This window comes from Xenopus tropicalis, chromosome 5 (assembly GCF_000004195.4).
Source record: "Xenopus tropicalis strain Nigerian chromosome 5, UCB_Xtro_10.0, whole genome shotgun sequence".
Taxonomy (NCBI): domain Eukaryota; kingdom Metazoa; phylum Chordata; class Amphibia; order Anura; family Pipidae; genus Xenopus; species Xenopus tropicalis.
Window position 1 is genome coordinate 69,895,939 of NC_030681.2, and position 27,078 is coordinate 69,923,016.

General features: G+C 39.5%; 1 protein-coding gene across 2 annotated transcripts in view; it reads left to right on the forward strand.

The window, feature by feature from the left end:
* The first annotated feature begins 2,856 nt into the window (after positions 1–2,856).
* Positions 2,857–27,078, forward strand: part of enpp3 (ectonucleotide pyrophosphatase/phosphodiesterase 3) — a 51,996-nt gene continuing 27,774 nt past the window's right edge. The window contains exons 1-12 of one of the 2 annotated variants that reach the window (XM_031902479.1): positions 2,857–2,934; positions 4,514–4,694; positions 7,633–7,720; positions 17,823–17,945; positions 18,280–18,405; positions 20,950–21,010; positions 21,202–21,299; positions 21,671–21,750; positions 22,457–22,576; positions 24,175–24,284; positions 25,172–25,237; positions 25,317–25,389. In XM_031902479.1, the coding sequence (XP_031758339.1) occupies positions 4,608–4,694; positions 7,633–7,720; positions 17,823–17,945; positions 18,280–18,405; positions 20,950–21,010; positions 21,202–21,299; positions 21,671–21,750; positions 22,457–22,576; positions 24,175–24,284; positions 25,172–25,237; positions 25,317–25,389 (1,032 nt within the window). In that variant the 5' untranslated portion in view covers positions 2,857–2,934; positions 4,514–4,607. Of the gene's footprint in view, positions 2,935–4,447; positions 4,695–7,632; positions 7,721–17,822; positions 17,946–18,279; positions 18,406–20,949; positions 21,011–21,201; positions 21,300–21,670; positions 21,751–22,456; positions 22,577–24,174; positions 24,285–25,171; positions 25,238–25,316; positions 25,390–27,078 lie in introns of those variants that run through there. The other variant, XM_002936313.5, reaches the window with a different exon arrangement.

The window sequence follows — 27,078 nt, forward strand, 5'->3', positions numbered from 1 at the left end:
TATTTTTTGCGGTAGAGGAATCAATTGCGACCAATTCTTTTGGTTTCTGTCCCACAGACACAGGAACTGGAACTGGAACTGTAGTGGTCTCATCTTCCACCTGGCCCACTTGACTAGGCCAATGCAGGATGCCATCAGACCCAGAACCTTCATCATATGTCTTGCAATGACCTGAGCCTGCAGACAAACCTTGGAGATCTCTGCCTGTAACTTCACAACTCTCTCCCGGCTTAATCGGATTAAGTTGTTCTATGTGTCTAGAAGAGCCCCTAAAAACACTAGAGTTAGAGAAGGGAGAAGATTGCTCTTCTTGTGGTTTATTAATCAACCCAATTCTCGGCTTGGATATTGTCAGATCCCGGTTCTTCACCGCTTGTTCTCTGGACCTGGATACCAGGAGAAGATCGCTCAGATAATGGTAAATCTCTAGACCTGCCTGTCTGAGCCATGCTATGGCCACCACGAGAACTTTTGAAAACGTCCGTTGAGAGTCCGAAGGGTAGACATGTAATTTGAAGGTGCAACGTTCTCCAGGCAAATCTCAGGAAGGACTGATGTTCTACTGCCACTGGCACGTGGCTATCGAAATTAACCAATCCCCACAATTGATTGTTGGCCTGATGGTAGCTAATGACTCCATCCTGAAGGACTGTACTCTTACAAACCTGTTCAATTTTCTCAGATCTAGGATTGGCCAAAGATCTCCAGTATTTTTTGTTACAAGAAAAAGCGGTGAATAAAATCCCTTTGACTGATGATGAAATCCCTGATGACTGCCTCCTTCAGGATCAGTTGCTGAACATACTCTTCCATGGTTCGAAAAGCTTCCTTGTCCCTTGGGACTCTTGTCTCGCGAAAATAGTTTCGAAAAGGTTTTGAGTAAAATTCTATTCTGTAGCCCCTGAAGATTATACATTTTTGCAAATTTGGAATCTGTAGGCATTTTCTTGGCAGTCTTTTGCTATTCTGCCTGTCTTTTTCTTTTTATTAATAAGTACCGCAGAAGAAGAGGAAGCTACAGAATCTTGGAGAGACAAAGTCTGTTTAACAGCCTTAATAAGTGTGGACGCAAGCTTATAATCAAAGCCATATGATTCATCGTCCTCAGAGGAAGAAACAACTCCAAAATCATCTCTAATTGAAGAAGAACTACCTGCATCACAGCCCTTACTAGTAGAAGCCCTTGCTCTTTTAGGAACAGCAGCCTGTTTAATCCCTTCAGCAACAGCTTGCTTAATCCATGCTAAAACATCTTTAGAGGAAGACTCAGCCTTGTCAGAATCCTCAATATCACAATTCATAGGGAGTCTTGCATGCACTGGTTCAGACACAGGAGGTTTTAAAATTTCAAGTACACAGTCCTTGCAAAACTTCTTCCCCTTTAAAGCAGATTGAAAGCAGGTTAAACAGGCTCTGGCTTCAGCAGCAATATCAGGATTCTTAGGGGTGAGCGATATACTGCAACAAAACAGCAAGGGAAACTCGCTTAACTCCCACTCTCTCTTTGGTTGTTAAGTAGGGCAAAAACTAAAATATAACTTTACCTCAAGCGGGGTGGCACAAACGCACGGCTGGCACAGGGACAAAAGGCAGGAGAGGCGCGTGCACCGCATGGGACGCTGTAATAAGCGGCGCCTATGATGACGTCATCACCTGTGCCAGCCGGCCGTAACCCAGGCAACGCACACCGGCAGAGCGGTCACAAAGTTTACAGCCCGTACCGGGCTAAGAAGGGGGGGCTCCAGGCACCCAAAACCTCACCACCAATGGGCCCTGCACCAAGACACTCCTCTGGAGGCTGAGCGGTGCGGCATCGGATGGGAAGAGAGAGAGGGGAGACAACTCCCCGCCCGATATGAATCTGCACTGCTGACAGAAGGAAAAAGACATGGAGCAGGAAGGGGGAGGAGGCTTTATAGGGCAAATTGGGGTTTTCCTTCTGTCATCACTGCGGGAGGAAGGAATACCTTGGGGCTTTGAGATACTATGATGGGATGGCCAGGAAAGTCCATTTATTATGTACAGTGACCGACTCTGGTATCAAGCAGGAGCATAAGCAAAACAAAAGTAAACAAAACCCTTCCCACACTTGGGCTCAAACTAATACTTAGGGTGATTTCCCTCTCTATTACTGGTCCCCTACAGGGTTACCGGCTAAACCAAAAGAACCGCTATACATCACGGAGTAGGAGATGAACCTAGGGGAAATATATCTTCCTTCAACCTGTTTTCCTGTTACCAGTTCACAACACTTATGAGCTGCCCTGCTGCCCTGTACTCCACCCCTCATGAACACATTACTGACAAATGCAATTTTGTCATCCAGCTCCATACTTGTCATCATTTAGGCACACAATCCAGGGAGCCTTGGCATGTACACTGCACTACCGAAACCTGTTCTTACCACTTGCCCGGTGGCAGTCAATAAGTACAGGACTGTGTTATGTCTGCCCTCACCACACTGCACCTTGTGCCAGAGGTACAAAGTGCAGATAAGCCCCTGCTGCAAGTTCTTTGAGAATGAACACTTAAGGGGGTGTGATTTTGTATTCCTGTACTTGCGTAGGGGCATAACTAATAACTGCTCTTATCTATTCCTAGCTAAGTTAGCAATGTATATATAAATATAAGTGGCATTCAAATAAAGGATATTTGATCATACTTTGTCTTGTGGGACAGGGGCTCTAATTTCACCATGAAGCAAGATAGCTTCTGGTAGCCAGAAAGTAAAATAAAGTAGGTGAGTACACAGGAAATAAATTCCCTCATGCAAGCACAAACACATTTGTTTCCAAAACTACTACTTCAATATTTTATATTAATTTAGGTGTGTCTTGGCAGGTGTGTCTTGGCAGTGGCTCTGTTTTAAGAAGAGAAGAATGAAAATTAGAAACTTTACAAAATGAAGAGGAGAGAAATACAATTCAGCAACAGGTAAAGGAAGGATCAAATCTAAACCCTCTCAGAGGGGAGAAGTACAATTCAGTAACAGATCAAATCTAAACTCTTTCTACTTTCTTTGGCACTCTGTAGCATATGTGTAATGTGCCTCCATAAAAGGCACATTAGTCAACAGTAAAATCCAACCCTGGGTGGCAGCACTGGGCATACTATGGTATGCCCAGTACTGCCACCCAGGGTTGCATTTTAATGTTGACTATTATCTAAAAAAGCTTCTGTGCTTGGTTTTTGCTGATGATTTTCCACACAGGTCCTCCTGTGGGGATTCACATTCACTTCTCTGGTTAAAATTCAGTCACTGGTGGCGAGGGCTCAGATTCCTAGGGGCACATTTACTAATCCACGAACGGGCCGAATGCGTCCGATTGCGTTTTTTTCGTAATGATCGGTATTTTGCGATTTTTTCGGAAAATTATCGTGACTCTTTCGTTACCAATACGATTTGTGCGAAAAAACGCGAGTTTTTCGTAGCCATTCCAAAAGTTGCGCAAAATCTGGGGTTTTTTCGTAGCGTTAAAATGGGCGCAAAAAGTTGCGATTTTTTGTAGCGTTAAAACTTGCGTGAAACGTTGCGCCTTTTAAGTTTTAACGCTACGAAAAAATCGCAACTTTCGGAATGGCTACGAAAAACTCGCATTTTTTCGCGCAAATCGTATTGGTAACTAAAAAGTCGCGATAATTTCCGAAAAGTCGTAAAGGCGCCGAAAAAATCGCAAAAAATACGAAAAAGTTGCAAAATGTTCGTTTTCAAATCGGAATTTTTCCAATTCGGTTCGGATTCGTGTCTTAGTAAATGTGCCCCCTAGTGTCCCATCATTTTTTAAAACAGGCTTGTAACTAAGAGGCGCTATTACAGAAAATAAGGAATGTTGTTGCCATTAAGCCTACGAATGGCATTTCAGACAAGATTTAGGGTGTATTATAGTAACAGGATGAAAGTTTTCAACAGTTGTAGTTACTCATAATAACAGATGTAGACTAATAGACACTTTCTTTTGATCAGTTGCTCTGGGTTAGAAGAACTTTAACAGACATCTTAGTAAAACATTTTTTAAAGGGGATCTCCACTGAAAAACATTTTTTTCATAGAATTTGATGTAAGACATCTTTAAAAACCAAAGCTGGGTCAATAACACATCTATTAAAACTAATACTATGGACTATATATTGTTCTTTTGATAAAGAAAAGTCATCTTGCAGATGAGGATAAGGAAAACAGTACTTAGTAATAATTAAACAATATTCTGGTATACTCACCAATGTTCTTTGTACTTGAGTTTCTGTAATTTGTACTGTAATTTAGTTGTACATATCAATAGATAAGCTAAACTGTGCAATTGGTTTAGACATTCACCACACTGTTATCTGACTATGCAGTTTATCTCAAGTCCATAGAAAGAAAGTAATCTATTGAAATTCCTATTATGCATGTGTAAACAGATAAAATAGCTTAGTCTTTGACCCAATGTTTCACCACTATCTACTTGATGTCTCACAGGAAAATGCGTCCAGCCTTTATATACAGCAGTTCTTTTGTTTTATTATCCATTAGGTCACGTAAAGACGTATTTGTTTTCATCTAAGTTTTAGGACACTTCACATTGTAGCAGGCTTTAGCAAAGCTGCCTGCGGCAGTTAGAAAAAGCATGAAGATGGATTCATCAACTCTAAGCTTAGAGACTAATGAACCTGTTAAGAAGAAAGGAGTCAATAAGTATAAGATTCTGTCTGCAGTAAGTATCAAAATTTTTATATGTCTTGTTATTGTTAAACATAGCTTTGCTGTTCTTTGTACTGAGGGTTTTTTTAGCTTAGGTAAAGTACAATTACATTTTTATTCATATGCTCAAAAGGAAAGCTGTGTGTATTTATTTGCAGTATTAAGTTAGAACGAGGACATTTTGTGGATTCTTTATGGGGCTTATTCTGAAGTCACACATAATGTATATAAGTCCTGTTTGTGCATTTCCTGTCTTGGAGAATGTCTGTTGAATAAATTTGAGGACTGCGCCCAGGCAAATTTACTACACAGTTATGTGAGTGCTGGCATCCTGTTCTGCATGTACTGTAGATATATATATATATATATATATATATTTGTCTGTTTACTTAGAGCCCTATGTGGTGAGCATATTTAGGAGGTTGACTTTCCATTTACAAAGTCAGCAATTATTTTAAAAATCCACAACCTTAATGAATGTGGTGGGGGTGTGAGTTTGTGTAAATAAACAAAGCACATGGTGGACCCTAGACATTTTAACTGGGGGCCATGTATTTGTCACAGCCTTTCCCGAAAGATTAGTAAAATCTGTGGGGAATCACACAGTTCTCTTTTTAACAAGAGATTGTTCATGATTTTGACCCCATTTTTACCTTATTTATCTTATGTTTACTGGAATAAAAAAAACAAGAAGGAGTTGAACTGGTGGTAATTTTCTCTGGGTTACCCCTTATTCTGTTATGGGGGATTTTTTTTTAAACTGGAGGCTTTGGTCTCTATTTTGTATAGTCCTTTTCCTCCCTCATCATCTGCATGGCTGTACCAACACTCAATTTAAATAAATTGTAAACATGGTCAAAAATGTTTCTGCTTCTTACTGGATTACTTCTAAAGCTACTTCCCCCCACCCACTCATACCAGGATAACACTAGATTTTTTAAATTTGTAACTAAAGGTTGGGACTGGCAAATTTTGCTCCTGTCAGGTTGAGAAGAATTTTGAGGTCAAACGCATTTTTTTGCATCGAGCACACAAAGACATAAACTTATCAGTTTTCATTATTCAGTTACATTCTTTTTGGAACAAGTTGAGATGTGATTCATGGCTTAATTTGTTGATTTACTTGTTTATATCAGTGTTTTTGCTGCATAGTAGTGAATTATTTGTGAGTCACTCAATAAATTCACAAAAATGATATTTAAAAAATCGTTGCGTTTCAGGAAACTTTATAGACCATGATACAACTATATAATATATACTGTATAATTGAATTTTAGTTCAATTTCTTTCAGTTATTCACTGTTGTTGTAATGTTCACCTTTATTCTTTTACGGGGTTATAAAATTAAATGCACTAAGTTTTCCCAGGAGTAGTAACTCATAGCAACCGATCAGCAAGTAGCATTTAATGGTCACCTGTTTAAATGCAAATATCTTATTGGTTCCTATGGGTTATTGCGCCATGCAACCGCTAGCAGCCAGTCATAGTAATTTATTATGCTTTGTAAAAAAACGGCAACAAAATTTGCCACACATCGGCAGGGTTTGCTGTGTAAAAATTGCCGCCATTTTTTTTGCATAAAATAACAACATAAAATTTGTTTAGACGCCCTAATTCTCAATTTATTTGACACAGCTTTTTACATCCTTATTTTGGTGAATTTCATTTTCACACAGCATAATAAATAGCTCCCTAAATGTTCAAAGGTAAACTGTATTCAATGGAGACAAACATTACCAGTGATGTTGCCCATAGCAATCAATCATCAATTTGATTTAATCACCTACAGAAGTTAAAAAACAAAAGCAAAAATCTGATTGGTTGCTATGGGCAACATTGCTGGTGTTGTTTGTCACCAATGTTAATAAATACACCTCTTAGGGTTGGCGACTTTTTACGAAGAGCTGCTTAACTGGCTGTGACTCTAGGGCCTTTCTTAACATGCTTCCTGAACAAGAAAGAGCTGCATCGGCAAGGGCTGAGATCAACGTGTTTCTACTTGCTTGCAGTTAGAGCCCTGGAAGTTTTACGTAAAGAATGGACAGACTCCTTATTTTTTCCAGATCATCGATAAATTCTCAGGCAGGTTGGGGATGAAGGGAAAGGAATGCCACTTTTAAAGTAATTAGAAAGGCACTTCAATCATCACAGTCAGTGCAGCAGCCCTATGCGGGGCAGCAACGATGACTACGATGTCAGAGGCGGAGGCTGTGCCCCTGTAGACTACGGGTTTGCTAGACTAGATTCTTTGTGCTTAGTAAAATTTGTATTGTACACTGCCCTCAAACGTTTTGTTTGTGCATGGGTTTAGAGGTTAAATTGCAAATTTCATGTGTTATGCAACTAGATCTCAGTACACTGCATGTTGTAAGTTATTGTTTGCACTGCACTTATTTTAGGCGGAGTGACTTTCTTTCTTTTGCACTTTTTACACTCTTGATCTTAATACAACACCTGAAATGTTAAACTTATTCTGAAATGAATGCTGAACCATAATAGGGCACTAAATATCCGTACTAAGTACTAATAAGTACTAATTACTCTTAGATTTTAGGCAGGTTTCAGGGGTATCTAAAAAGTGCTGATTGGTGGTTACTTATGCCAGCTGATTCTGAAGCAGCAAAAATGTATACATTGGACTTGTGTAATAAAAACATTTAAATTCCATATACAATACTAGACCGCTAAATTATTGGATTGGGCTTCACTGAGAGAGGAGGCTTCAAGTTTCATAAAATGTAGATTAGTACATAATGTCATATGGCTAAGGTTTGTTATGTAGTACAACTGCATTATGTTGATGCTGGCAACTTTGTGTTACTGGTATTTGGTGTAGAGCTCTAGCACTGCTTCAAAGATGGATTTGCCACCAAGGGTCACAGGCCATGGTCAGTTCTCTAATATGTAATTTTATAGTTGCAGTATACTTAACATATGTCTTTCTTTTTCAGGTTCTGCTTGTTGCCTTGGTGGCCATGTCTCTTGGCTTAGGTCTCGGATTAGGACTGAAGAAAAGTGAGAAGACTGAATCAGCCCTAGGTACAATATATTTTATCCTAATTTCTGGCTGTAGATAGGTTAAATTCCCAATTATAAAACCTAGATGATAGATGTCTCAAACACAGAAAGAAATTTGTGTGCAAATTTAAGCTAAATATTGCTTCTTGTTGTCATTCAGCCTTTAGAACAAAGAACTACTTACAGGTGTTTGTTAGCTGGGGCTTACGGCCAAGGGCACATGGGGCCTAGGTGCAGGCACACGCAAAATTTGTCATTTATTGGCAGATATTGGCTGTGTGTGCCTGCACCTGGACGCATTCAATCCTCACAGGTGCAGGCACAACTATAAAAATGTTTAAGTGTAAGGGCAGATTGTCAGCCTGCGCTTATCCACAGGCTGGCAATTCGCCCTGTGTGCCATTGCCCTAAAGCAGTGATCCCCAACCAGTGGTTCGTGAGCAACACTTGGATGTTGCTCTCAGTGGCCTTAAAGCAGGGGCTTATTTTTAAATTTCTGGCTTGAAGGCAAGTTTTGGTTGTATAAAAACCAAGTATAATGCCAAACAGAGCCTTCTGTATGCTGTCAGTCCACATAGGGGCTATAAAGTAGCCAATTATAGCTCTTATTGGCACCACAGGAACCTTTTTCATACTTTTGTTGCTCCCCAACACTTTCTCCTTTTAAATGTGGCTCACATGTATAAAAGGTTGGGGATCCCTGCCCTAAAAGCTCCTTGCTTACTCACTAGTGCTCCTGAATTAAGGGTAAGTTCAACATGGTCTTACTACTCAGTCACACTATCTGCTGGGGGGACTAATGCTTTTAAATGCACTACAGACAGAGATCTACAAAAAGGCAGTGTAGTATTTATAATGAGGGGTCTAGACATGGCACATGAGCTTACATATTTTGACCAAAGTGTGGTACAAACACCTCATTTTTGTAACTTTTTTAAGGCAGAAATTGTGGGCTGGTAAACATTCTTCTTCTTTTTATGGATGAATGCCTGACAGGTCTGATTTTTATAAAGGGAATACATGCAACAGGCTAATAGTGTGTGTAAAATGTTCCTAATTGAGTATTGTAGTAGAGCACAGTTTGGAGGCCCATTAACCTCCCCTTCCCTAGTGGACAGGACAGTGTGCAAAAAAATTGGGTGTCTAAAAAATATAAAGGAATATGAAAAATTCCTTGGTATTGTATTATTACTGTTAATGTGAGCACAGCTGCCTTGCAGCACTGGGGTTCAGCATGCAATTCTTAACTGGACACCATCTGCAAGGATTGGGTATGGATGATCTCCCTTTGCTTTGATGGGTATTCTCCCATAAAATAAAGGCGGGTTAATTTATTATTGATTGAATGGACCCTAGAGTATGAAATAGGTGACTCAGACTGTAAGCTTAACTGGGACTGGTATGAATAATCAACAATCTCTGTAAATACTGTATAAATGTGCCTGTATTTGTAACAAATACAAATCCACGAGGTCACAGCAGTGACTTTCTTAAAGGTAGCATTGGGAAAGGCTTATTAAATCAGACTGGCTTACTGTATATCTGCAAAGCAAAGTTTATTTACCATGAACAATGATATCTCAGCCCTCTTTAGGGCTGTGGCACACGGGGAGATTAGTCGCCCGCGACAAGGGAGATTTGTGTTACATTCTCGCCAGTGGGATGGCATTTAGGGGAGATTATTCGCCTGCGACAAGGTAGATTTGTTGCAGGTGACTAAACTCCCCGTGTGCCACAGCCCTAACTGAAGTGATAGTTACTTATCCCTTTATAGATTTGAGAGGGGTTATTATATGCAAAATACAGTAGCTGGTGTAAAAAACCAGTTATAGTATGTAAGCAATATAAAAAGGACCATGATTGTTTTTAAAACAAAGGGTGCTGTTTATTTATTACAGAGAAAATGGAAATTATTTGAAAAATAAGACTGGCTTATTTAAAATGGACATCAATTTGAAGAGAGATGGCACGCACTCCTTGGTCCACTAAAACTTGTCTTTATTGTAGAGATCTTAAAACAAAGAAAGTCCTGACACGTTTTGTATACAAAAGATACGTAGTCATAGGCACAAATTTCAAATGAGCACAAACAGCTATTTAAAATACAAAAGGGGAAATTACATCAAAATTCTAATTAATGCATATGCAAATTATTAACCCCTTATAGCTGTTTTCATGATTTCCTAAAACATTAGTATTACAAATATAAAGTGCGATACAACATTTACTTAAAATGGACTCTATGGTAAATGGCTCCACACCTATACACTGTAGTAAAAGATAATGTTTTATTTCCTTGAGTGTTAGCATTCTTCTGTACAAAACAGTGCATGTTTAGTTAATTACATACTAACCAAACCCTCACCGCACACATAAGGCCAAATAAAAGAAGATAAATACGGTAATTTGTCAGTTCAAATATACTCAAATTACCTTAGAAATACAAATTGTAAATGGCCAATAACTGGAGTCCAGTTAGTTTTGTGCGAAAAGTTAGAAAAGGCAAATCAACAGCAATGTTGAAGTAAATAATAAAAAATATAAAATAAAAAAGAAGTATAAAGCATCAGACACAGTTTCGATGCATGCTTATGTTAGTAACAGTCACCCCTTTTAACCCCTTTAGTAAAAAGTTTCATTCAAACCTTTGCTTGTAGTACACAGGAGTTTATGCCTAGTTTTCCTTCAGACTGCCACTCCCTGAACAGATTTTGCTTTTATTTCACAATTCTTTTAAATCTCTTGTATTATGCAACTGTACTTTATTACACTGCATTGTTTATTGTTTGCTCGGCACTTATTGTAGGTGGATTGACTTACCTTCTTTTGCACTTTTTACACTCTTGATCTTAATACAGTATGAGATCCTTTATACGGAAACATGTTATCCAGAAGGTTCCAAATTACAGAAAGGCCATTTCCCATAGACTCCATTATAAGCAAATCATTCTAATTTTTAGAAATGATTTCCTTTTTCTCTGTAATAATAAAACAGTACCTTGTACTTGATCCCAATTAAAGGACATGTAAACCCCATACACAAAAATATAATCAGTGAACAGCCTTTTTGAAATTATTATTAACATTTATTTATAAAGCGCCAACATATTCTGCAGCGCTGTACAATAAGTCTTTCAGTACCTGCCACACTGGTTGTCCAGAGGTTAATAGTAAGTCTGCAGCATCCCCTTTATCACTTAGATTTCCTTCTCCTCCTGTAATCCACTTGGCCCCCTCCCTCAGGAATTTGCTTTGCTTTGCTCCTTCAATTTTCTTTCTCCTGAGCTCAGCTCAAACAATGCAGAACTTTTATCAGAAAATTCTGCCTGCGTGAGCCTGTATTCTTGATTAAATGTATGTGTGTGTGTGTATGCTGCTTGCAGATTTAAATTTATCTGATGAGTATGTATCAGAGGAAAAATGGCCACTGGGTGAAAGCTGCTATTTGCTTTAGGAACATGTGATGGTGCTAGCAAATGGAGGGGATATATGCAGTACAAATGATGCCATTTGGGTGGGTGAGACATACCCAACTGATATACATTGTAGGCAAATGTAGGCTTTACATGTCCTTTAAGATAATTAATCCTTATTGGAGGCAATACAAGCCTATTGGGATTATTTAATATTATTTTTAGCAGATTTAAGCTATGGAGATCCAAATTACAGAAAGATCCCTTATCCGGAAAACTCCAGGTACCGAGCATTCTGGATTCTTTCAAAACGTTAACCTTATTCTAAAAAGAATGCTGAATCATATTCACTCAAGGCACTAAATGGTAGTAGGGGATAAGCTTGAGGTAGGTTGCAGGGGCATCTATAGTGCTGATTGTAAATTAGTGACTGCATGAAATATTTTATTCCTGCATCAGCAAACAGATAAGGACAAAGTTATGCCAAGCCTGAAGCTGCAAAATGTACAAATTGTACTGGCTCATAGACCTGTACTAATAATATATATATTCAATAGACTATTATATAGTGATGGCAGTGGCAAGCTAAAGGTGCCAACACTTTATGAGACTTGAACTTATTGTACTTGACTGTACATGTCTTAATAATCGTGGAGAAATTCAGTCAAATTAAAGAAGGTGCAGTCTAACACCATTTTAATAATGTTTTAGCTTTTTAAATGAGTGTAAATTGTTAATTATTACTGAAGCCTAACAAGGCAAATTAATATTAGAGATGGATATTCTCTGAAAGCAGAGGAACCCATAATACATTGTGGTGAGAGTGATATAACATGTGTATGTGTACTCCACATACAAAATTTGCATTTTAATTATTAAAAGCAGTCTTTTGAATCAAGCAGCAAACTAACAGATTTTGTAGTTATATAGGAATTATGTACAAAGCTTAAAGGAGAATGCAAGTCAAAATTTAAAAATCATACTGCCCAATAGTCCTCCTATTGTTTTTTTTTTAAAGTTTCATTTTTTATTGTTTTTTAACACAAAAAGGTGGGAAGGAAGGGAAAGGGGAAGGGGGATCAACGGAAGTACATTACATTGTCACGGTACAGTTTACATGCATCGTGAGGATAACATTGTACAGAGGTTTACCATACAGAGGGCGAACAGTACAATATTTGTATTTTGCAACACTATTACAGTAATTATTACACTGGATGGATTGGGCGAAGTTAGTATAGCGGTCCATTTAAGGGTGTAGGGGTTAATTAACTGGGATTTTTATGTCCCATCGGGTATACCAGGATTTAGTTCCAACCAAGGGGACCAGATTCTTTCAAACTTCAAGGGGCACCCACGAGCTTCATAAGTGAGTCTGATAGAGGGCAGCGCTGCATTGATGAGGGTTTGCCATAATTCCGGTGAGGGTACAGTATTGCCCATCCAGTTTAGTATTATGACTTTCCTAGCATAGTACAGAATAGTTCGGTATAGGGATCTAGTTTTGTTGAGTGGCACAAGATCTTCGATCTGAGCCAGCAAGCATACCTCTGGGGTGCATAGATTAGGAAGGCCCAAGTTGTCTGCCATGTATTTAGTTACCCTAGACCAGTAGCTTTGGATTGGTGGACATTCTCAGGCTAGATGTAGGAAAGCGGATCCTGTGTTGTGACATTTAGGGCATGTGGCCTCAGGACTGCGTCCCATTTTTTGCAGTTTGAGGGGGGTAACATACAGTTGGTGAATAAACTTATATTGTATTAGTCTGTCGCGAATTGAGATCAGATCAGTATATAGCACATCAATAGATTCATCCCATTGTTCGTTTGTCATGTTGGGGATTATTTGTTGCCATTTACAGCGGGCCGTGTTAAAAGGGGGGGAAATACTGTTCAGCAGAGTTTTATAAAATCTGGAAATTAATTTGCCTGTACAGGGTTCCTTGCTACTAGCTCGATATTTGAGGGGGCAGGTGCTAGCTCCAGTGTCATAAATTGAGCTTTGAAAGCGTGCCTGAGTTGGAAGTAGCGAAATATTTGGATGTCCCTTCTATCTAGTTTCCCTTGAAGCTGTTCTAGGGTGGGAAATTTATCCTCAACCACTATGTCGCCTAGGTACTTGATACCCATTTGGGCCCAGTAATGTACGTCTTGGAGGCCCTGCAGGTGCGGTAGTTTAGAATTGCTCCATAGGGGGAGGAAAGGAGAAATGGGGGGAGTGAGATAATTGAGTAATTTAGATGCTGCTTTCCATGCCCTGACTGGGACAGTAACTGTTGTGGGGCATCTAGGATAGTCTGAGGGCCTTCTGTATATAGTGTTTTGGACTGCCTCTGATGAGCCAATCTGGTGGGCCAGGATAAGGAATCCCGGGTCTTTCTCATCTGCATGAAGCCAGGTGTGGATGTAGTATAACTGACTGGCCAGGAAATATAGGTGTAGGTGTGGGAGAGCCAGTCCTCCTTCTGACACCGGGGCCGTGAGGGATTTCCAGGATATTCTAGGGGTCTTGTTGGCCCATAGGAAGGGAATTAGTATTGAGTTTAATTTTTGGAAGGTCTTTTTGGGAACCCAGACCGGTGAGTTGTGTAGCTTGTACAGGAGTTTGGGGAGATAAATCATTTTGTACAAGTTCACTCTGCCCCATAGCGTAAGGGGGAGTTTGGCCCAGAAGGTTATGGTGGATTTGAGCTGAGTAATGAGAGGTTCAATATTATCGGCTATGTAAGGTGTGGTTGAGGGTGAGATCTGTATTCCTAGATATCTAAACTTAGTAACCCAGCGTAGGCCATGGGTGTTATCGGGGGGGTTCAGTATAGGGTCTACCGGGAGTATTACTGATTTTTCTTTATTTATGTGGAGACCCGAGTAGTAACCAAATAGTGAAAGTATCTGGAGAGCCGCCCGCATGGAGGTGGAAGTGTCAGCTAAAAAAAGTAGTAGGTCATCCGCGTATAGGGCTAGTTTATCTTCCATAGTGTGTTGTTTGAAACCGGTTATATTGGGGGATTGTCGTATTAGCAGGGCAAGCGGTTCAATGGCAAATGCAAATAATAGGGGGGACAGGGGACAGCCCTGTCTGGTGCCTCTATGGAGTGGGAGCTTGAGAAAGGGTCCGGAGGGTCCCGAAACGTTGCTCTTTGCTTGTTTTTATGTACTTGGGCAAATAAAATACAATTTTTTCACGATTTGCATCTTCAGTGTGCTACTGGATTTTTTTGCTGTCTATGGAGTGGGAATGGCTCAGATGGGGTTCCGTGAATTTTAATGCGGGCCATTGGTTTTTTTGTATAGCAGTTGGATCCAACTGATGAATTGCGGTCCGAATCCAAATCTCCTCAGTACCTCCCATAAGTAAGGCCATTCTACTGAATCGAATGCCTTGGCCGCATCCAATGAGACCAGGGCACGTGAGCCACTATTGTCATGTTTGAGTTGAAGGTGGGTATAGACCCTTCTGAGGTTGTGAGAGATGGATTTCCCAGGCATGAAGCCGGTCTGGTCTGGGTGTATGAGCAGATATTTTAGCATCGGTATTGATAAGCGAAATGGGTCTATAGGAATCGCATATTTCTGGGTCCTTTCCCTCTTTGGCTATAAGAACCACGGTGGCATCGTAAAATGAGGGAGGTAGTTGACCCTTTTCTATAGCATTGAGATATGTTTGGTGAAGATGTTGTACTAAGAGAGGACCCTGTAGGTTGTACCAGGCTACTGGGAATCCATCAGGTCCCGGGGTCTTACCCGAGGGGAGAGCCGCTAGTGCTTCTGCCACTTCTGATTCCGTTATAGGGGCGTTCAGGTGAGCTGCCTCAGGCTGGTGAGGCTTGGAAATTCTATCCTATCAAGGAAGTGTGTAAGTTCCTCTGGAGTAGCATGGTATATTGACTGGTAAGCCTTCTGCTAATATTTCGTGAAAGTATCAAGAATTTCAGGGGGAGTGGTAACAAAGGCACCAGTGGAGTCTCTAATTCTGGGGATAAGGGTTTGTGAGTCCCTGGATTTGGAGAGATAGGCTAGCAATTTGCCGGCCTTCTCTCCTTGCTCAAAAATTCTTTGATTAGTGTAAAGTAGCCTTTTCCTTGTAATTTTGGTATAGGCTAGCTCTACCTCTCTTTGTGCTTGGTTAAGGAGTTGATGTGATTCCTCTGATTGTGTGTTAGTATACTCTTTTTCTGCTTCCCCCAGGGCTATCTCAGTTATCTTGACCTCTGCTTTGAATTTATTTCTAGTCCTCCTATTGTTTAGTAAAAACGCCACACTTTTGGCTCACCTAATCAAATATTTACTCAGTCACACTTACTTCACATTTTCTAGAACAGGCAGCCATCTCTAAAAAGGCATTCTTCCTTCCTTTCCCTCCTTGCATCATACTGCACATGTGTTTCATTCCCTCCCCCCCTCCCCTCTGGCAGAGCTGCTTCTGATTGGCTGGTGGGCATGTGTAGCTCAGAACAGGAGACAGGATCAAGTTACACACATGCTCAGAGAATAGGAAGGACAGAGAGATTTCAGTGATGTCACTGTAGTCTTCACACTGCTGTAGGCTGCCAGCACCATATCTCAGAGAAGTAAGCAGGGATCTGGGAATTTAGATATGCAGTGAGTACCTTTAGACTTACTTTTAATTTATATTAACCTTTCATTGTTCTTTCAAGCTGCCAAAGAGACTGTAAGGTGCTTGTTATCTGACTACAAGGCATACTTATCAAAAAGAAACAGATACCCATATGTTGTCAGGTAGATCTATATTTACATGCATCAATATTTCAGTTTCACACCTAGGGGCAGACACAGTTTGGGGTGCTAATGTTAACGCAAGTGAAGGGCATCTCTTGAACCAGGTGGATGCTCCAGGGAACCTGGTTCTGCACAGAGCTGCGGAATATGTTGGCGCTTTATAAATAAATGTTAATGTAATGCCCATAAGTGTTCTGCCCTAGAGGGAACACTACCACTGAAAGCCTGGGAGCAGGAACCCATGAACAAGAAATAGTAAGAGCAGGTTAGTTTTTTAATAGCACTTTCTAGGAAAGTGAGACAATCAGTTTTATTCAGTAAGAGCAGCTTCTTGCTCCAACCAGGAGAGACAGTGGGAGTAGTCTCCTTTACAAGCTCTTCTGCCTTAGTGAATTAACAGCTGTAGAGACAAGGGTATCAGGCTTAAAGTTATTTACCCTGATCAAGTCTGCTGATGGGATCTGGGCCATTTTAGGTGGAAACCAGATGTTAATCTACTTGCCCAGCTGGTCCTCCATAGTGCATCATTTGATACTGCTGCATTCTTCTGTATCTGTAAGCCTACCATTCCATCTGCATTTGTGAGTATTCACCCTGCTTTGCATTTGTCTTGGACAATAAAGTTTTTAGTGCTAGTTTCCTGCAAAAGAACTCCTGGCATCCTTTTTTTCCATCACTATCTTACATCTGGCAGTGGGAGGTTTAGTCTAACAATATACATACTCTTCCACATAGCAAAGGCATGTTCTTTGAAAGAGAGTTCAATATACCCCATGCTTATATGTGTTTATGCATTACATAAGGCTCTAGATACATTGGCCCCACTGCAGCCTGAATTCAGGATGCTGCTGTCATGTACTATACTAACAAAAGAGTTGCAAGTTTTAAATGAAGAAGCAAGAGCTGCAGTAGCTCACAACCCAATGCGTTAATTTTACCACATTGCGTTAATTCTCGCTCAGAAATAATACTAACGCATGATTCACAAACACTTAGACGCGCTAAATATCGCATTAGTCTGTGTGAAAATTAACACCTACTTGGGGCAGGCGGTAATTATAGAAAAGTACAGTTCATGAGCTTTTGGTAACACAATAATGACTTTCCAGTATGATTTATTCAAGTCTGTGTTGGCCCTAGAGTGATGTATCCTCCAGTTTGCAGGGAAATGGTCATTTTCAGAAAAAGTAGTTTTACGAATGTAATGGTGTGTATGGCTAATATGGCGTGCGCGTGATAAGTAGTGCGCTGCGTTAATTAGCGCATGTTGCGTCTAATACCGCACAAAAATAGTCTTCGCGACTTAACGGAAACAGCATTGCGTCTAAATTAACGCAAATATCCTTTGAATGAATCGCGAAAAATAAGACGTGATAAAATTTTTAACGCATGCAATAAATAGTGCTTGTTTTAACCCACATTAGTGAATCAACCCTATTGTATTTAACATGTTCAAGTTTGACAAGGCCCATTTTACATGTTGCTTTAAGTCACAGCACAATGTTGTTCTTTGAAATGACAAGTGCTACTTTAAACAAATAGCTGGCCTAAAGGTGGGAGTTTTAATGTGTATCTGTGATAGCATTGAAATGGCACCAAGTATTTTAGTCTTTTAGCAGCATACCCTAATAAAGAGCGCAACTCTATTTATTAATCTATTTATTAATCTATTTATTAATGACCCATCAAGTTGCATATGGCTGTTCTTTGAGCAGAGCAAAGAGTATTTGTTTATTTTTAAAAATTGGGTTTGCTACCTGCTGCTCTATTTTAATGCTTCCTTTTGTATTTTAACCAAGGATAGTTTGAAAAAGAACTTTATATTCCCAGATTGACTGACATTAATCACAGTATGACATTTGACATTAGCAGTACAATATTTTCTATATCAGCAACAGTATCTGTTTTTATTTTTCTTCTTTATATCTACAAAATGTCTTTATAATATGTGATCTATGTTCTTATTTACAGTCACATGTAAGAACCGATGCAGTGACGCTCCAAGTGGGAGGGACATCGATTGTCGTTGTGACTCTGAATGTACCAAGCTAGGAAACTGCTGTTTTGACTATGATGATCTGTGTATGAAACCAAGTGAGTGGCAGGATTCTAGTATTTTCAGTTTCACATGTCATGTTTTAAAAAGTGTTTTTAGTATTTTAGGATAGCAAGCAAGTTAAGCCTGTGAGTCATTAGTCAGATCTACATTACTGTCATTAGGCAATGAATTCTTGAGAAAAACTCAGTCTTGCTTATACTTATATTGCTTTTGTGGGATCTATTGCCATTGCACTAATAATAATATTGCTCTGACCTTTACAAAAAGTGTAAATGGAAAAATTCTGGGTATTTGTGGAGGGGGGGGGCATAACGCCTTTTCCTTATATTATAGAATAATAAGTTGGTCTTGCACTCTGTTTTTTTGTAGAGGAGGTATGGACTTGTAGCAAGTTGCGGTGTGGAGAGAAGAGGATTTCTGACAGCCATTGTTCCTGCTCTAGTGATTGCTTGACACAAGGAGATTGTTGTACAAATTATAAAACAGTTTGCCAAGGTAAGATTTGCTTTAAGACACTTCAAAAGCACTGAGAACACATATGGATCCATGGATAAATTGCTTGATTCTATATTGGTGTCAATGTTAACATTAAGGCTGATGCCACACAGGGCTGATTCTTGGCCTGCGGTAAAACACTAGTGGAGAATCAGCCCCTACCCTGCTATCAGCCTCTTTCTTTGCCTGCGTCCAAAACCACTGAATCGGCAGGCACACACAGCATATATTGGCGAAGAAACTTCTTTTTCCACAGGCCAAGAATTAGCCCCATGTGGCATTAGCCTAAAGAGTCCGTTCAATCAATAAATAAAAATGTGTAGACATATTTACATCTAACATACTTTTTCCTGGACTTCACATGCACTCATACCATTTATATAAAAAAGCTACATTAATAGTGTTATGGAAATTTCAGATACCAAGGTAAATAGGTAAGATTTATTAATTATAGTAAGAACTAAAGAACAAAGACAACACAGGGTTTATATAGACTTTGTGACATAGTAGTGTAGGGGTTTACCAAAAATGGGCCCTTAGGACAGGAACCCCTAGGACAGGCCACAGGGTGGTGATAGTAAACAGGGACACTGGGATGACTGGGTTGTTAAACAGTTAACAGGGTGTATACCTGCAGTTCGGGATATGGCCACAGGGTGGTGCATAGGCCCATATAAGGGGATGCAGCCATGTACTGTGGGGGTCAGACATTTTAGCCCAGGGGCTGCTCAGGTAGTGTGCACCCCTGGCACAGTTTAGATAGTAGTTCTATAATAGGTCGCTCTAGGAGTGATATGTAGGACACCAGGAGTTTAGAATGGGCGGACATTGCCCCGCCAGGAGTGGAAGTGAGGTTAAGACCTCCCGGCATTACATCAGCCGGAGTGCAGGGCCATAAGTGGTTAGGTAGGTGGACAAGGTCACCGCTAGCCCAGGAGGCTGGATCTGAGGGGGCTTAGGCGTGAGTACCGGGGTGGGCTGCCTGTGGTGATGCTGCCTAGCGCGAGTACCGGGAAGGGCCCCAAGAGGGGGTGCCTTTTGGCGTGAGTACCGGGGAGATCACCTAGAAGGAGACACTTGGCGCGAGTACCGTGAGTTGCCCAACAGGAGAAAGCTCTCAATGAGTAGTGAGGAGGTAAAGCCCTGCATGCTGTGTATCAATATATGTGCCACTCCTGGAGAGGTCCTGCCCTAATAAACTGATCAATCTTCTACATCATATCAATTGTGTATCTGACTCCTTCCTGCCACAAGGATCACCTACCTGCCGGTAAGCTACTACCCCAGGGAGGGGCAAGGTACTGGGGGCTGTGTGTGGATCCCAGGCAGAGGTACTAGAGACTGTTAAGTCCCAGGGGGTGGATCATAGTTCCACAACACCATCCCTGGGTGGAGGCACGCCTTTAAGGGAGAAATCCCTGTTAACCCCCATAGTAAGCGGGGGCTCAGGACTCCTGTAGCGCCAAGAACAAGTAATCAGCAGGTAGCAGCACAGAATAATTCTAAAGTGGGCTACAGTAGCATACATCATAAGAAACTTATGAACATAGGCGTAACCAGTTTACCAGTGTACGCACATAGAAATATCTGTTTAAATAGGTGGTTCTGTCTTTAAGGCCATTGTAGACGTAATTAAGAGAATCCATCAGAGTTGGGGGGGGGGGGGTGGCTGTGGGTGAATCTGCACACACAAAATGTATTCTTTATCAGTAGCTTTTTACCTTCCTGTTAGCAGTAGTAGCATAGAGGAAACTTGAGCCCACTTTGGATAACAGGTAGAATTTGATTAGTATGATTTTATTACTTATGTAGTTATAAACAGGGTTCAGATGCTGTGTCTGTCTACTCATCTACAAGATGAAGACCTATCATATACAGTACTTATAGGACTGTTTTTCTAAAAAAATATTTATTTGTAGATGGTGGACAGTGCGATTATGCTTCAGTGCTTATTTTGAAGAAGTAAAGTCTATTATTTGTAGGATTATGCTTTAGAAGAAGTAAAGTCTATTATTTGTAGGATTATGCTTTTAACCGTGCTATAGGATTATGCTTTTATTGTGCTTTTAACCATGGTTTTAATTTTTGTTTTATTTTTTCATTTTGTTTTTGTTATCTTTTCATTTTCACAATGAAACTGACTAATGGAAATATTAACAGGTGAATGTGCCTGCTTTTATTTATTTATGAGATTTTTTGAGGGTATTAGGTGATCTAGAACTTTGGGGCATGTCCTAAATCACTGGTCGAAAATGGAGTTGAAGGACTCAGCGGGTCTATCCCATAGCTTTTTGTCAAAGTCTTGATGCACGCATACTAATTTGTGGGTATAGTGACACGAAGATTCATAGCTAGACAGATAAATATATCTATCTGTATATTTTTATAAAGAAAGAGAAAAGAGAGAAAGAGAAAGTTAAATAGGCTCTAGAAACTTTAGCTCTAGAGTTTCATGCACAAATATAACGGCCATGTGCAAACTAGCTTATATCATTGTATTTTACATTTGCTTGACATTAAGATATTTGTTTATATGGCTTTCAGGTGACACTGCCTGGGCATCAGACCCATGTCAAACCTCTAATGAACCACAGTGCCCAGCTGGGTAAGTTTTCACAGATGCTAAATGGTTTAGTAAAAAAAAAATGTTTTTCTTTCTGAGGAAGTGAACCATGACTGGTTCCTTTTCATTCTTAATATTCTGCTGGTTGTAGAGATCTTTAGTGTGTGGTCAATTTGGCAGATCCCCCACCCTAAGGAATGCATTTGCAATTAAAAAAAATCTTGTTTTCATAGCTTTGAACTACCACCCATTATACTTTTTTCACTGGATGGATTTCGAGCCGAGTACTTACAAACCTGGGAACATCTCATGCCAAACATTAGACAACTAAGTGAGTAGCCATCAAATTATCTATAAATTCTTGTCTTTTTTAATTTCATGTTTTGTAAAACATTTTCATTTGTTCTTATTTCCGGAGTCTAATACTGAAGGTCTAATTCAGCAAATGTGGGTTTGGGCTGACCCATGAATTACCACCTCTCTAGCAGTCATCCAACCAGCAGGATGTATGTTTTTGAGCAGAATGTATGAGCTACTACTGTGTACAGACACATGGCATTTTAGCTCCCTACTACCATGGATCAATTTAAACTTTAAAGCAGGTTTCCCTCATTTACTAGTGGATCACTACAGCAAGGTGTATTATAATTTAACTTGTTTAATGAAATAAAATTTATTATAACTTATCTTTAACACCTACAGAGACCTGTGGAACGCATTCAAAATATATGAGGTCCATCTATCCAACCAAAACTTTTCCAAATCACTACACCATTGTAACAGTAAGTATATAAACATCTTTAAAGGAAGAAGAAATGAAAACATTCTGGGGCTCATTTATCAAGAGAATTGCAGCTCATTTTTCCTGCTACATTGTTGGAATCTCATTTTGTTAGTCACAGTTTAGTAAGCTGTTTGTAAGTGCTTCTTTGCCAAATGAAGAGGTAGTTACAGTGTTTACTTTAGTTGCTGCAAACAATTGTATGTGTCTTGTACTTTATACATATTCAAAGAATACCAGAATGGCCAGGGAATAACTCCAATGTGTGCTATCTGCACTGTAGAATCCTGTAGATAGCTGGGCACCCATAATGTAATATGGCTATTTGGGAGGCTTAAATAGGAACTAAGCTGCCTTGTCTATTAGGTGTAATTAGGGACCAAACTGCCTTGTGCATTTTATGCATTTTTATGCTTAGTTAGTTAGTAAAAATTATTTTATTTTTTTTATTATTTAGTCCTGAGGAGATGTCTTTAAAAGAGATCACTAAAATTATTACTTAACTGATAATCTACTCTACGTTGTTAAATTTACTTTTTTTTTCTCTCTGAAAGGCAACTATCCCTCTTATTTTGACTGTGTGTAGTTTTTCCTTTATTTGATGAATATGAGTTTTTGTATGTACTAATGACTTTAAAAAGTTCTTAAATAAGTCTTCAGCTTTTAGCATTTGTGTACTGATACAGGGAATTTTGCATATTCCACAGGGTCTGTATCCAGAATCCAATGGTATAATTGATAATAATATGTATGATGTACATATGAATAAACATTTTTCTCTTTCTGGAAATGAGAAATTTAATGAATCTTGGTGGAATGGCCAGCCGGTAAGTTATGGTTTGTCTAAAATTTCTACATAGCTACTATATGACAAGTTCTCTGTAAATACAAACATACTGTGAACTGACTTATTTGCAAGTATCAATCAAAAGAGGTTGTAAGCAGTGCCATCAAGTATAGTCTGTTGAGATAGGGTAATATGGTTGGGTTGCAGCTCCTTAATATATTGGATACATGCATTGTAAAGCAATATGGACAATTTCTGCCTTAGTGCAGTAGCTAACACAGCTAGCTTTTCTGTTGTGGTCAATTATTACTTAATGTACAGGTTTCAAAGCCAGAGCTCTATTGTCAATGATTATTAAGGGCGAGTTGAGAAAAGAGTAACAAATTAATACAGATATCCCTTTATCTCCATAGTGTTCTATGGCTGGTGGGTTGGCTAAGTAATTATCCTAAGGTGGCCATACGCGTACTAATTTTGATCTTTTCTGCAACCATTGGTCGCAGGAAAGATCGTTCGTTCCCACCATTGACGTTCAGGGCTCAATTGTCAGATATGGAGGTAGAAACAATAGGGATTCTACCTCCACCTGACTATTCAGCCCTAAACGCAGATTTTGCTCGGGCACCTTGTCCTGCCTGATCGATATACGTCGTTGCTTTCGCAATATCGGTCGTCTCATCAATCCCCATACACGCACCGAATATCGTGCGAAATGAGGTTACGTACAATAATATTGGTGCGCGTATGGCCACCACTAGAGAGAAAGAAAAACAAATGAGATTGGTCTTCCTATGATCTTCAACCCCTAACCCTAGGACTGGTAATATCAACAAATACAATTACGTACAATTACGTTTACAACTAACTGTTAACCCAATAAAATGTTTTGTTTTTTTTTAATTTAGGTATTGTTGGAATTATTAATTCTTTCATTGTTCAAAATTATTTTTGGCTGGAAAACCCCTTTAAACTGATAAACTATTTCTATCTTGTACTGATTATAAAATCTCTTCTTTGACACAGAGGCAAAGAAGACTCTATTCAGTGTTAAATGGAGCCTTAAAAACTTATTATTATATTACTTATTACTTATATTATAAACAGTGTCTCAAAACCCTGCCATAAAAGCTAATGGCATATTTAAATAAAATGATCATGCTTTCAACAAATGTTGCATATATTTGAAAATTGCAGACCTTTAGGGTGGTGTCACTGACTACTAGCCCTTTAATAAAAGAAACAAGTCAAGTCTTTAATCCTTACCACTTTAATGTTGGCAGGGTAGTATTCAAATATGAGCTGAAATTGTCCCTAGCTGCTTCCTAAGACCTCCCTGGTCAATATGGTGTAGATGGCTGGGTATCTTATGTTACATATATCTTGTGTCACATGTGCCCTCATTCTCAATTTGCCACAGGGACCATAGGTCATTAATGGTGGGTTCATACATTTGTTCACAAAACAGCAAGTTTCATTTCTCTCAATCCTCATTTTACCAAATACCCAGTCCCCAATACTACCCGTGGAGGGGTGTAATGAAATACATTTTTTAGTATCCTGGTTTAAACTTAAAGCCTTGTATCCAGTTATTTGATATTTGTAATGCACAATGCCTGACTGGTTTTTCATTACATGCAGATCTGGCTGACAGCCATGTATCAAGGATTGAAAGCTGGCACTTTCTTTTGGCCTGGTTCAGATGTGGCTATAAATGGTTCCTTCCCATCCCTATACAAATTATATAACAAGTAAGTTAGCCTTGGTCAGTACAGAGAAGTACTGTATGCTTAAGTTATGATGATCCAAATTATGTAAAAAAAAAACCCTTATCCATAAAACCCCAGTTCCCAAGTATTCTGGATAGCATATCCCACACTTATATGAAAAACGTGTAGCTAGGTATCAGATGCATGAATAGTTTAGTGCCAGTAAGAGGGTGGTTTTTAAGCCTTGGGAGGCTGACATTACTTGGCAGGATAAATCCAGTGGCAATATCCTGTATAATACCCCAAACACATGACAAGTTAAATGTAATTCCAGTTTATTGTATAAATCCCTCAGAAACATGGCAAGATAAATATTGTGTCATGTCCTTGTATAGTACCCCAGGACACATGTCAGGATAAATACAGCATAAAGCAAAGTTAAAAATAATGGCAATTTAATTTATATTGTCCACAGAAGGCATGGCAGGATACATAAAGTGTCATGTGCTTATATAATACCCCACAATAAATACAGAGCAAATTTTTATGTATAACATTTCCAGAAAACATGGCAGGATAAATAGAGAGCCAACTAGACAATGAAAGGAAATGTCCTATTTATTATGCTATGAGTAATCAGCTGAAGGAGATGATGCTAACCTCTTTAATACTGTTGGCATGGCTTGGCACATACTCTTGACATGAGTCTAATTCTCAGATGAGCTATTAAGCTCCACTGGGAGCAACATACAATGGGTTTGTAAGCAAAATGTTGCTCAAGAGCCACTGGTTGGGGATCACTACACTAAAAGGTGTGCTCTTAGTCCCTTAGTACTCTTGTGCTCTTACTCCTGGGGCTGTAAATGACCTTTATAATGTTCCAACAACAAGTGAAGATTTAACATTTTTTATTTACATCTTTGTTACAGTTCTGTTATATATGAAGAAAGAGTGACCCACATACTAAATTGGCTTGATCTTCCAAGAAATCAAAGGTATTACTTTTATTTTAAATAATACAAAGTAGTGTCTTAATAATAAAATTCACTTCTAATACACTTTGCTGTTTTGTAGGCCAGATTTCTATACATTGTACATTGAGGAGCCAGATTCTTCAGGACATACCTACGGACCAGTTAGTGGTGGTGTAAGTACACCCTTTATACATGTTTTACCAGAGCCAGAATGAAGGTTAGTCCTTTGGAGTGATATTTGAGTTCTGTTACTATAATAAAGGGCTCCTTTAAATATTATATATATTTAGTCCAGTGGCATTTGAAGAGATGTTGGAAAGGAAATACTGAAAGACTGACACATGGGAAAGTTTAGAGAAAGATATAGTTAATGGCAAATAAGGAGAGGGGACAGAGAATGGAATAGTACACAAGGAAGAAGGAGAAAAGTTGGAAGAAAAAGGTTCATTCCATGTCTTAACTGGATAAGATCTCTTTTGCACAGAGACATGGCCTTCTGCAGGGGAGCTGCTTCCATGAGGGAAATTGAGAGACTTGCCTGAGGCGGCAGTACCCTGCAGATTACCAAGGGTGGCAAAAAGCAGAGCCTGGTAACTTTAAGAGTCGAAATTCCTCTTTCTAAAACAGAACTTTTGTTTGTTTTTCCCATTCTTTTATTAGTCATCTCCTATTTATGTCAAACATCATTGTGATGCACTGAACTTTCCTTCTCTGCAAATCTGCATGTATTTATATGCATAAATGTAAAGATTCAGTGAAGGAATGAATGTAATTTTATCTCCTATACAATACTGTCTAAAGCAGGGGTGCCCAGACTTTTCCCCCCTTTGTTTCCTCGCAGCATACGTACGCTTACCCTATAAATGCGCTGAACTTCCTGCATTTCCCAGCTTAGACACGGTCCACCAGAAATCCGCGGGGGACTGACTGGTGGACCGCGATCGATGCTTTGGCCACCCCTGTTCTTAAGGAAGCCATCTACGGGCCAATAAAATTTGCTGATGGTCTGAGTTTGCAGCTTATCGGCCTGTGTATGGGGCATTAAAAAGGGCCTGTCCGACCAATATCTGGACGAAATTCGATCACATGTCGATCAGGCTGGTTTAAAAATCAACTAGTTCCCCCCTGCCCCAACAGGCTGCATCCCATCTTTGTGATCCAATTTTTCAGCCTGAGGGCCTAACGATCGGATTAATTTAATATTGCCCACATCACTGGCTGAAGGATAGGAACTGGCTGAAGGATAGAGTACAAAGAGTGGTTGTAAATGGAACATTTTCTAATTGGACCAGTGTGGTTAGTGGAGTACCGCAGGGGTCAGTCCTTGGGCCTTTGCTTTTTAACTTGTTTATTAATGACCTGGAGGTGGGCATAGACAGTACTGTTTCTATATTTGCTGATGACACTAAATTGTGCAAAACTATAAGTTCCATGCAGGATGCTGCTGCTTTGCAGAGCGATTTGACAAAATTAGATAACTGGGCAGCAAACTGGAAAATGAGGTTCAATGTTGATAAGTGCAAAGTTATGCACTTTGGTAGAAATAATATAAACGCAAACTATCTACTGAATGGTAGTGTGTTGGGGGTTTCCTTAATGGAGAAGGATCTAGGGGTTTTTGTTGATAACAAGTTGTCTAATGCCAGGCAGTGTCATTCTGTGGCTACTAAAGCAAATAAAGTGCTGTCTTGTATAAAAAAGGGCATTGACTCAAGGGATGAGAACATAATTTTGCCCCTTTATAGGTCCCTGGTAAGGCCTCACCTTGAGTATGCAGTGCAGTTTTGGGCTCCAGTCCTTAAAGGGGAACTATCATGAAATTAATAATGACTGAAAAGACTCATCCCATTAAGTTATTAAAC